The 12,801-nt window shown below is 39.0% G+C and overlaps 1 protein-coding gene across 7 annotated transcripts in view; it reads right to left on the bottom strand.

Moving 5' to 3' along the window:
* Positions 1 to 12,801, bottom strand: part of PPP2R2C (protein phosphatase 2 regulatory subunit Bgamma) — a 131,836-nt gene that overhangs the window by 38,735 nt on the left and 80,300 nt on the right. For all 7 annotated transcript variants that reach the window (XM_058023982.1, XM_058023984.1, XM_058023988.1 and 4 more), the window contains 2 exons: positions 9,397 to 9,509; positions 6,973 to 7,150 (listed from right to left, as the gene is read on the bottom strand). In XM_058023982.1, coding sequence (XP_057879965.1) covers positions 6,973 to 7,150; positions 9,397 to 9,509 — 291 coding nt within the window. The remainder of the gene's footprint in view (positions 1 to 6,972; positions 7,151 to 9,396; positions 9,510 to 12,801) is intronic.

Raw genomic sequence — 12,801 nt, 5'->3', positions numbered from 1 at the left:
TTCCTAAGATAGGAGTCAATTTAAGGTAATCAGAATAGTTAAAAGCAATTGTTTCTGACAGGGATCACAAAGTGTCCTCTGGCAAGAAGCAAAACCAAACTTATTGAAAGACTACTTCTGCAGATTTAGTCATGGTTTTCAGAGCTCCCTAAATATGAACTTAGAGATCCTTAAGAGATTTCTGAAAAGATGCTGAGACTTCTCTGGACTTCTTGAAAACAAATAATCTGCAAGGTGCAGATTATAGTGCCCATTCACACAGCCTCAATGCTGTAATTATTAGCTAGTATTTGAATTACACAGCTAGTGATAAAGACTGCAATTTGCATGAGCTCACATATAAACATGCCATTTTTCTTACTCTGAAAAGCTTAAAAGCTGTACTCAATTAAGATATTCTAAATAATGATGACTACATCAGAAATAATTTTTTATCTGAACTGGATGTAGCTTTACCTCAACAGAAGCAGAAGACAATTCAGTGCCTTTTTCAGAAGCTGTATCTACGTTAGTGCCTACTAGGCAAAGTTGTTTAAGTGATCCTAGAAATGCAGTTCTCTCTTGGTACTTTGCACTGGGGACACACAGAATTTTTCTTACAAATTAGTCTTTTGAGAGTTCATGAAAGGCTTCATTTACTATTGGGATTCTCTGCAGTTGAGAGAAGATGACAACTTACATTTACAAATACTATTTACCTATCACCATCACTTATTTACTAATTTCACCCCTAGACTGACACTAAAAAGATTCCTTGTCTGATTTTAATAAAAGAATCCCTACTGCATTTTTCCTAACATGCAGATAAAAACACACACCAAGGACTTCCAGAGAGACCTGGACAAGCTCAAGAAGTGGGGCCAAAAGAATCTCATGAGGTTCAACAGTACCAAGGACAAGTTGCTGCACCTGGGTCAGGGCAAGCCCTGGTACCAACTCAGGCTGGGGGATGAAGGGATCAAGAGCAGCCCTGTGAGAAGGACTTGGGGATGCTGCTGGATGAGAGGCTGGATGCACTCACAGCCCAGACACCAACTGTGCCCTGGCTGCACCCAAAGCAGTGTGGGCAGCAGGCCAAGGGAGGGGATCCTGCCCCTCTACTCCACTCTGGTCAGACTCCAACTGGAGTGCTGTGTCCAGTTCTGGAGATGATCTGAATTGCTTATGCTTTCTGCTTACTTAATTAAAATAATCTTTCCAAAAATAAGGGGCTATTTTTCATTATTTCAAGAATTCCTTTAAGCACCCTTAATACATATCTATACAGCACTTTGTTGTGGTCCCATCAGCAGCACTTTATGGAGCTTTATGTTGGAGTTTGTGCCTATCCTAAGCCTCAGTATATGATCTATGACCTGGTGCCCTTCATACATACCTTTGCTGACACAGAAATAACAAGCATTAGGAATAAAACCTATATAAGAACCACAGCACCTGCTGCTAATCTATTAATTACATCTTAACAAAAGTTATTACTGAACTACACCAGTGTAAATGATCCTCAAGTTACCAAGTGATATGGTATCTGTAGTTTCATGGTCAATTTCAAAATAATTTATTTTTCATAAGCTGAAAAGATCTCAAACCCAGAAAATTAAAAGGCAAATCGATGGAACCTGCCATTTTGCGGAGCTTTGAGAATCAGATCACTTCAAAACAAGCTGAAATAGACTGTGAATTGTCGCTAAATGGGTCACAATCAATTTCCCTCTACTACAGTAATTTTTCCCATGAAAAACTTTTCCATTGCTTCAGATAAGAGTAACATAAATGGAAAATTCTTGGGAAAGACAAGGGTCTACAAGGCTTAAGAACTACAAGTCAGATATGAAAATCTTTGGGTGTGCCACTGCCAACTCTTAGTAGAAGACTCTTTTACTAGACAGTATTCTGTTCTGAAAAAGTGGAGTCTAGCAAGGGAATCCCATCAACCCAGAATCTAATCAGATCATTGAAAAAGCTTTTTTCCCCTCCTCAGTTGTTCACATACGAGTGTTTTAATGAGAAAGGCAAAGCAATTCTTTCTCAAGAGTTAGAATCAGAGAGCTCTCAAAACCATGAGATCAGTGTACATTGTACCTCTGCAATCTTCTAACTTACAGACCCGATTTTAGCTTTGCAGGCATCTTCATTCTCCTTTACCAGAGAGAGAGACACACAGTGCATGTGGGAGAGGGAGGGACTCTAGGAAGTAAATAACAAAAGAAGAACACAATTTTGAGGAGAAGCTACTCAAACATTGCTAGTAGCAACTCAGCTGGAATATGACTCCAAGGTATAATATTCACTTTTTAAATACCTGACAGAGACTGACACACTCTTCTTGACAGAATAGGAAGTGCTAACATGGCTTAGACAGAGCTCTCCAAAGAGAATAAGGTCTGCCATCTCCCAAACAGTGCAGTGGGTGGGGGTGGCAGCAGTTTCTCACACAGTGCAGACACACTTCTGAGAGCACAGAAAGTGCACAGAGCTTGTGCACAGTCATCCTCACTCAGGCATTTTTACACAAACAGCCTTATCTCACTCAAGGGTGTAAACTTCCTCCAAAAAACACAAGACAATGCTGCAGATCTGCTTCAGTTTAGCTTTCACATACTTAGCACTGAGGCAGGGACAGGGATTTTGTAAGGCTGGCTATTTCCCCCAGGCTAGGCTGCTCCCAGAGCTCTGTATTTGCCCTATACATGCACTACATTCAAATGAACAGTAGGCTGCCACAAACTTGGTCTCCATCAATGTACCAAGTTATTTTATTTTTTTCTACTTTTTTCCTGTTGTTTACTTCTTAAGTAAATTCATTTTCCCAAGATATGGTGCCTAACAAACTGACTATCCAAGATATGCCTCAAATACCAGAATACATTAGACTGCAAGAAGGCCCTATGGTGTTTTGCTAATTAGCTTAACCCTTTTGGGACACAGAAGAAGGAATTTTTTATTAAAACAGGATAACCCTGGACTATATTGATCTGACTGAGAAATGAGTATTTTAGTCAAGATGAGTCTCAAGATGAGCACATGCTGGAAACAGCAATGTTGTTTCCATAGCAATGCCATGACAGCCTCCAGAGTGAAACAGTGCTACCAGGAAATGAAGGGAGTTCAAGTGCTATGAGCTACATAGTTCTGTGAGCAATCCAAATACATTCTCATAAAGAATATTTAGTGCAGCTAGATAGTCCAAAGATTGCTGCTAATGGCAAGTAAGCCTTATCAGTATGCTCCTGGCAGTCCTTTTTTCTCATTCATTTCACCCAAGATGATTATCTAAAGACTTAAGCTATGGGCAACACTGCTAAACCATTTCAGACTAAACATTAACAAATACAGCAACCCTTACCTTACTCCTTTGCCAGTGCAGAATATCACCCACAATTAATGTCACTGACTCACTCTCCACAACGAAACCTTTTACTGAAGAAAATCCTAGTATGTGCAATTATTTACTTCTCCCTTCCTTTTCTCTCACCTCCTCCTCTCCCTTGTCTCCTCCTGCCCAAACAATACTGAGCAGATCTGTTTGCAATTTGCAAGTGGGCAGCAATGTACAGAAGTCTTGCATACTCCTCATTAAATTTACATAGGCACAGCATAAACTCACTTTGTCTGCTTTTCACCCCAGTTAGTGCTTACACTAATACAAAAGCAAACCAGAAAAGTACCAGTTGTATTTTATCTGTCTAAGGCTTTACCTAAGGTAAATATTCTGGTCAAAGTCTGCAAAGCTGATTTAAAATATTTTCCCAGAGACTACAGAAAGATAATTACTTTAAGATCTCCATTGTTCTGTATTTTCAAAGAAATGAAAAATCATCAGTGATTTGTAAAACTGTTAAAATGATGCTTATAACCAAGCTGTTCTCAAATTAAATTCCACAGGGCAAAGTATTTTACTAGTAAAATACCTAAACACACTGTTGCTGATTCTGTCTTTCTCCAGCATTTCTCGTGCAGCTTGTAAAGATGTTCAGACATGAAGTGAATGTCCAGAAACTCTCCCACTGTATTTCTTGTTTGTGTCATTGTCACAACCAGCCTCTTGGGTAAACAGATTGGAGGTCATTATACGCAGCAGGGCTGCCTCTGAGGGAAAATTGAAAGACAAATACTCATCCCTGCCAGATCCCTTATTAACAAAATCCACTTCAAACCAAAATGTTTTCTATTTATTGTTTTAAACATGCATTTCAAGGAATCAAGCCTTGAATGTAAAACAGCAAGATGCTTCATTTCCCATTTGCATTCAGTAAAAAGATGTGAAAGAAGCATTTTTAAAGCAGCCTCAGCCTCCTCCTGCCTATCCCTGTAAATGTGTTACAGAAGGCACCAAGCCCAGCAACATTCATTTATAATTTAAACTGTTTGTTTGGCAGAATTTTCCACCTTAATATGTCTAGTCTTACTTGTAACTGGCACACACACTGATTTTACCAGAAATTCATCTACTTCCAGGAGATTTTTATATAAGTTGTTTTTCTGTAGGACAGAAATTCAGTTTCAGGGACAGATCTTATCCAGGGAAAAACACATCCCTGCAATTTTACAAGATGTGCAGGGTTCTGTATGGACAAAAAGATCCCTGTCAGGAGACTGATGTACATTTAACTTATCCCATTCTTTCAGTTATCATGGCCTCCCAGTTAATTCTCCAATATGAGCAATATTCTGTAACTATCTCATCTTTTCTTGGAATACCCATGTCAAAAATTCTGTTTATCAAAGAATTAGGTAAAAGTAATCTGCCTGATGACCTGGTTTTGACAACTGAGTACAGACAGGTGCAGCTTATACTGTCTGTACTCAGTCAAAACCAGTCAAAACTCAGTCAAACCCAACAGCAGTGGGTACAGGCTCTGTAACTCAGCCTACTCTCCTGAATTCATACAGGTATCCAGCCACAAAAGCCAACCTGCTGCCACCATGGGCACCTTAGCAGGAACATTTTGCCCCTAGAATTGATTATCCCATTACCTTGTGTTATCTCCTGTCACTGCTTGAACTCTCTCATCACAGTCCTCACAGATTTTCATTAAGTGGAAAAGAACCAGCAATATTTATATCCCAGTCCAAGACAGAAATCCAAGTATCCCAAAGCCACTGTCTCAGACACAGGAAAATTGTCCTATCCTAAAACTCTAAAACACACTCTTAACTTCCCTCTCATGGCCATTCTTAGAACATACTCAGAAAATGAGTGTGTCATTATAAACTTTATCATGTTTTAAGACCTAAATCAATGAATCAATCAGAAATCTTCAAAGACATTTTATCACTAAATACTCAACCACAGGAGTGGGCTAATGCTTGAAACAAAGTCCACACAGCTATTCATTTACTGCTATTTCTTTCTTAGTGTGGCACTAATGACACTAAAAATTCATGTTGTCCTCATGAACTATAATAACAACTATTTACTTGGTTTTCAAAACTTTTCAGGAACATTTGTCTTGGCAATCCATAGATTATTAAATAGCTTTAATACAACAAAAGGACTTGCCAAAGGCAAAGCCTTATCTTGCATAAGCACTCTGGAATGTGATCTGGTGGTCACACAAAGGCATACAGGGGTTACTGTGCTTGGTCTGACCACTGCTCTGCCTTGGAAGAGGAGGACACACAGAAGAGGAGGACACAGAGCAGAGTCACATGGAAAAGTGTCCTGGACAGAGAGAAGTCTGGAGGGTGAAGCTGCTGGGAGGAGGCCACTGTCAGAGCCACACTGCTATTCCAAATAGCTGTGCTGGCAAATAATCAAATTAAATCATTATGATATGTCTTACTGAAGAATGGAAGTACAGTTGCTTGGATATCAAGGCAGACATAGCTGGGCTTTGAAGTACCACATATAAATTGTTCCTAAATATACAGTCATATTAAAGAGAGAACCTATTAAGCTTGCTTAATCTACACAGGTGAAGGACAGAAAAACAGTATGAGTCTGGAAACAAATTGAGGAGATATTCAGATATGCAATTCCCAGGGTAAGGGCACCTGTCACTTGACCCTGCAAAAGTAATTCTTTAAGGACATCAAATGTTGTTTGATTTAAAGATCATTGTTTCCTGTGACATTAGCAAAGTATGGGTTAAATTTCAAAGATGACCTGGCCTACAAAGGAAGAAATACAATCACCAGAGACAGGGAGAAGACTCCATCACATTGGTGCCTCCTCTGAGGAAATCTACCCCAACAGGACAACTTCACTTTGACATCTAATAGTCCCTCATATAAACCCACAGAGACATACTCTTCTAGCTCCTTTTTGATACGCTCAAAAAGAAATCACCAAAGGAATACAACATTCTGACCTGGCCCCATAACCTATTTCTCTTCTTACCAGTCTATTTATGTTCTGCAAAACACAGAATCACTTTTCTTGGCTACATTCTCTTTTGCTCCCCCTACAAGCCACCTAGTTTTAGTGCAAGGGGCAGCCTGACAGATGGCCAGAATGACTCCACAACAGAGCTTTCAGGACAACACCAGCACTCAAAACATCAATGCCTGCATTAATCACAGACACAACTCACCCAAAGCAGCTGAGCCTCACCCCCAAACTGTGCATCTTGGGCATTAGGGCTCTGGGAAGCAGGATGATGGAGAATGGGGGGCAGGGACAGGATAAGGACTGACCTTGCAGCAAAGCAAGGTGCAGTATCTCAGCATCAAATGTCTTCAGGATATGACAGTACAGAGTATTATAGTCAGGTGGATAGTTACCATTCAGCTGGCATCTGTTTCTTATTTAAATGTCTTTGAACAACACCATTACTTTTTATATAAAATTCCCTGATTTTTTCAATCTCTTAGCTGTCTCTTACAATATCTCAGCATTTTCTGTTACAAATACTGCAGGGATTCTGGTAAGTAAAGGTGTATTTTAAAACCCGCAGAAAAAATATTTTTAAATAGTCCTCTTAAGCCCACTAATAACATGAACACTGAGCAAGGAATCAGAATGAAGGATACTGAAGCTCCTGTCTGTGATGGCTAAATGCCAGAGGTTAATCCTGAGATCATCCGCTGACATGTACGTCTCACAGTCACTGTTGACAGATATTGAGTTGACATGATAGGTGTGACCATTAGCAAAGATTCTCCTGGGAGTGACTTCTACCATCAAATCCATGGGTTTCAATACAGGCACCTGCCAAAAAACCACAAAACACAAACCAGAAAGAGAGTAAGACCTGAAATACTGTTTTGCTGGGATGATGAGAATTCCAATAGAAAGAAAGCATTCAAAGACTGTGATATTATAAAACTTCTTGACAGTGTACACAGCTGAACTTCCCCATGGATCAACTGCTGGGCAAGGCCTTCCCTACCAAGGAAGAAGAGAGAGACCAGAGGCAGAGTGATGGAAACCTGGACTGTGGAAGGGAGGGATTGTCAGCTGCCACAGAAGCGCTCAGTCCCACTGTATGAGCTACTGTCCCACATCTGCAGAGGCTCTGGCAGGCAGTGAAGCACTTATATTTTCCTTTTGCTAAAGGGTTTGCCCTTAGTTGTGAATCACTTAATTCTATTTGTTTTGCTACTTGATGTTTCTCTTTCCAAAAACTCACATGGTAAAAAGGCTGTAATCTCAGAGAAACATAATAAATAAAGGCTTGCAAAGCAAAGCCAACATGACATACTGTACATACACATGTACCCCTGAAAAGCCAATATCATAGATCATCACTTGTCAATGTGCCCTTGTTACTTCTCTGTGTGTCACTTCAAAGTCATGCTTCAACAAGTAGACACAATTTTTTCCTTATCAATAAAGCATTAATCACTGTAAAGCTGTGGGCCACGACTGGGACTATTCCATGTTTTTGAACATGCATCAGAAACAATCATACATCAACCCACAAGGTAATCTAAAAGAGGAACACAGAGTTTGAGTTTGAAACATTTGAGTTTCACTTTCTACTAAAGGAACAGAACAAAACTCAACCTTTGAATTACAGAATCACAGAATATGTCAAGTTGGAATGGACTCACATGGATCCCAGAGTTCAGCTCCCTGAACAGCACCATCTCCAAGAGTCACACCATGTGCCTGAGAGCAGAATCCAAATGTTTCTTGAACTCTGCCAGGCTTGGTGCTGTGATCCCTTCCCTGGGGAGCTGTTCCAGTGCCCAACCACCCTCTGGGTGAAGAATCTTTTGCTAATATCCAACCTAAACCTCCCCTGACATAACTTCAGGCAATTCCCTGGGGTCCTGTCACTGTCACCCCAGAGAAGAGATCAGGGCCTGTCCCTCCTCTTCCCCTCAAGAGGATGCTGAGTTCTCAGGGAATTCTCATACTATAAGCAATCTGGAATAGTTTTGTTTGCCTATTCATACAGAATAGATAAATATTCCATTAATGTAGTCATATTTTACATTTTGGAAGCTTTTTTTCCCAACAGACTTGTAGGGTTGTTTTGTTTTCAATAATGAAGACATTCTAGTGTTTATACAACACAGACTTCCAGTTCTAACCTTCAGCCACTTCCTTTGACAAAACATCTGGAGTGAATTCAGCCAAAAAAGTCTGAGAGCAAAAATCTACATTAACATGTGGATAATGGGTCTCCTCTCCAAGAAACAAGTGACAGGAGAAAAGGAAATGGCTTTTAGTTGCACTGGGAAGGTTATTGTATTATAATTGGATTATATTGATTATTGTATTATAATTGGATATTAGGAAAGATTTGTTCACTGAAATTTTTGTCAAGCACTGGAAGGGGCTGCCCAGGGAAGTGATTGAGTCAGCACACCTGGAGGTATTTAAAAGATGTGTAGAAGTGACACCTGGGGACATGGTTTACTGAGTCTGGCAGTGCTGGGTTCATGGCTGGACTTGATCTCAACAGTCTTTCCAAACTGAATAATTCTATGATCACATATGCTTATACGAGTTTCATTATTGCATCTTTTCAGCAATGCAGAATCTCAAGTTTACCAGAGCACAGACTACTGCAAATCCCACTCTTAAAATAATTATTTGATAAAACAGAAAAAAGATAAAACTGAAATTTGGTGTACTGTCTTTAACTCAGTTGCTCTGAATGTGGCAAATTAACTGTTCAAAATTAACTACAAATAAAATGCTTCCAGCACAAGAGGTTAAAGAACCTTTTATGAAAGCACATTAAGTCACAATAAGAGAATTTTATCAGGAAAAATAAAACCAACATGAACTCTCAAAAATACTTATTTTGGTCAGTATATCTTAAAGGATTTGGGACTTGTAAATATGTGACAGATTCAATACAGTTAGCAGTTAGCTAAAGCTTCAGTTAGAATTATCATATAAATACTTAGCATTGGGTACATATTTAAATCTTTTACTGACTTAGCACTGCCTTTTTTCATACAGAAACAACTGAATTTTGGACATGGACAGAAGCTTACCTGCAGTGATGTTACTGTAGAAAGATCTTTAAGCTTTCCTTCTTCATCTTTTAAGTTGTACCCCTCCGGTCTCTTATCTCTTTCAGTAATTTTCCACAATTTGATTGTTTTATCTTTAAAAGAAAAGACAAGCAACTGTCAGCATAGGAATTCTGAATGCAGTCACTCACCTTTCACAATATATTCCTTAAAGAAGATTTTACACCTTGGTTTAGACAAGTCCTGTGCTGAAATAGTCTGGGTGACTTCACTCTGCACATCCAGAAAATGTTGCCCACAGACAAAATACTCACAAAGCACATCCCAGATCTTCACTCTGAGTCAGGGGCTCCTGGCAGCTGACACACTGTGTGGAGCATGTAGAACACCTGCTGCTCATGAATCCAACCTGGCAGACTGCAGATGGAACAAACCCAAACTACTCAATGCTCACTGCTGAAGCTCAGTTTATCAATGTGACTTGGCAAGGAAATAATGTCAATATTAAAACCAGTTTGGCAATAATGCTAGTTTGCTAGGTTACTTATGAACAGCAGGGAGTACACAGCCACACCAATGACTCCTTCCTGTTCCACTGTGGGAATGGGCAGTGGTGCATTGGTGTAGCATCAGGAGCTCCTGAAAATGAAAGGCTGTTTAAAAAATGAGGCATTTCTCCCTCCTAATGGAGAGCACCTGAGAAATAACAGAGGAAAAATAAAAAAACCCAACCAAACTAAGAGAAGTGTGTTGCAATGGCAAGAGAGAGAAGTAATGAGAAACTTGTATTAATACTAGGCACTTCCTTTCTCATGATGGGTGAAGCACATGATGAGACAGTAATGATGACTCTCAGTTAGCAAAGAGCCTCTGAGACCAACAAACATTTTTTAAACATTTCAAATTGCAGTTGTCTATGGGGTTTTTTTTGTACAAGCTGAAGCTCCAGATTTCCTAATGCTGATTGTCCACTCCCACTGTGGTTGTGCTCCTACCTGCCAATCCTAAAGCTTCTTGGATTCAAAAATCAATGCCAACTCTTCTGCAAAATATCTGTCCATGAGATTCTAATGGCTGCTTCACTCATCTGCTTGTGCAGCAGCAAAAGTCTTTCCAAAGCTTCTGCCCTTCAGCTGCCAGCACAGATTTATTAACCTCAGTTCCTGCATCGTTTCTGATTTCATCCCACTTTCTTCATTTACCTTTCTTCCCCCAAGTACATAGCAGAGCATAATAATTTCCCCAGTGTGACTGATCCAAATACTACTTCTAAATGCTTGTACAAACCACTTTAAAGATAGGATATATGAAAAACATGAAGTGATTTACATTTCTGTGGCAACTTTTAACTTTGAACTTTCTTTGTTTCAAAATCAATCCCTCCATCAATCCCTCATTTTTTGCTATTATGTCTCTTAATGATATTGATATGCTAATATGCAAGCAAAAAAAAATCACAATACAATTACAGTCAATCTAGAGAACAAGAGGTTAGTTCAAACTGCAACTAAAAAGCTCTTTTTAAATACTGAATAAATATAATTTATGTTGTATATCATGGTAATTAATTATTAAAAATATACATAGGTCATGTCATGCCCTTGGATATTTTATTACATGTAAATAGTGCATTCCTGTTATCAAGTAAAAAATTATAAATACAGCAACTGTAAAATGAATTATAATAAAAAACAAAAAAAAATTTCCATTGTTAGATTTGATCCCTATTAATAAATCTACCTCTTTCCCGAGTGAAAACTGTTTTATTAGCAGGTAAGGTTATCATGTATTGGGTTCCTTCTCCTTTATCTACCTCTGGAATTTAAATACTCCTTAGAAGTTTTAAGTATGCTTATATTTTGCAAAATACAGAAAAACCAGAAACATTTCTGTAAGGTTAAGCATTCAGTCTCAAGGGTGTTGTGAAGTTAAAATTAATTAATGTCTGGTAAGCAGCCTGAAATCCTCAGATGAAATAATCTGTGTAAATTCTGATCCACCTTATGTAGCTCACACTGAAAGTGGCCAAATATATTCTGGTACAGAAGATACCAATGAATCATAATAAGTTGTTACTATTATACTACAAAATCAATTCATTTTACAGTGAAAACTACAAATTTGCTAACTGCAAGCACTGTAAATCCACAGTGGGATTTGAAAGCCTTGGTGATTCCCTTCTGTCTCCATTAATTAAGATGCCACAATCAAAGCTTAGCTGATAACGCGAACTGGAAGGGAACCAAGACTGTCTCTGAGGGAGGTGACCTGTGCAGAAACTTCAGACAAAAGTCCTCCTCAGATTGAGAGAAACAGATTTGGGCAGGTGCAGACCTGCCAAGTCTCATTTACTGAGGGTCAGATTTAGACTGACTCTCCCCTCATGCTCCTTCCAGCACATTCAGTGGGCACTGTCTGCCTGAGCACATGGAAAGGTTGCTGTTTCACAACTCCCATTTTTCTGTAAAAATCATGCATTACATCCTAAATTATCAGAGAGCAAAATATCAAAAATTGCATTAAAATAGCAGGCTTGGAATTTAGTAAGCAAAAAACAGTACTCAAGATATTTCTACAATCTGTCCAATATGAGCATGTGTGACAGGTAGTGCCTTCAAGTTAGGAAACATATTATTATCCCTTTTTATAGGCATGGAATTGATATATATTGTCAAAGGCTTCTCCCAGCTAATCTGTGAGACAGTGAATAATTCAACGTGGGCTGTCTGCACCCTGAAGCTAAAACCATCTTTAAGAATATGCCAGGAGGTGAATCTTGATACTTCAACCCTGCTGTGCCAGAAAGCTTGGAATCCTCCCTGGCACATGCAAATGTTTTGCAATTCAAAGCCAAAATCCAAGGCTTGTAGCAGTGGAACCATTTCTGTTCTCCTCACCATGAAGGGATCTGCTGAGATGCTCCAAATTAAGAGAGGGAAGCAGAAGCCAAAGTATTTTTCCAGGTCCTAGGCTTGCTCATTGTTGGTGGAAACTGGATTAACCACAGCAGCACTAAGACTGGTTATTTCTTCCTTTCTCCCCTCTCATGACAGTACAAACCAGAAAACTCATGTAGTAATCTATCATCTATAACTGCAAAAGCTGAAAATATGAGGATTCTGCTGTATTCCTCTGTGCTTCTAAAAACAAACTTTAAAATAAAAAGGGAAAGGTTCACTTTCAGTAATCTGCTTTTGTATCACACACTCAGAAGAAGCTGTTCTTAGTTATCTGAAGGGGTGAGGGATATTTTAACCAAGGGGGAAGAGTAGAAATAAACTTCATAAAGTGACTAGTCATTAAATTAGCATAAATCACCTCTCTGTAACAGGTGTATTTCATTTTGAATAAGTAAACGTGACCCCAAAAAATCAAAGGCAACTTCAGGTAAAACAAACTACAAAATCCTAAAAAACGATCATCTAC

The sequence above is a fragment of the Melospiza georgiana genome, chromosome 5 (assembly GCF_028018845.1).
Source record: "Melospiza georgiana isolate bMelGeo1 chromosome 5, bMelGeo1.pri, whole genome shotgun sequence".
Classification (NCBI taxonomy): Eukaryota; Metazoa; Chordata; class Aves; order Passeriformes; family Passerellidae; genus Melospiza; species Melospiza georgiana.
Note: the sequence above shows the minus strand (reverse complement) of the source record. Positions and strands in the feature narration are given on the sequence as shown.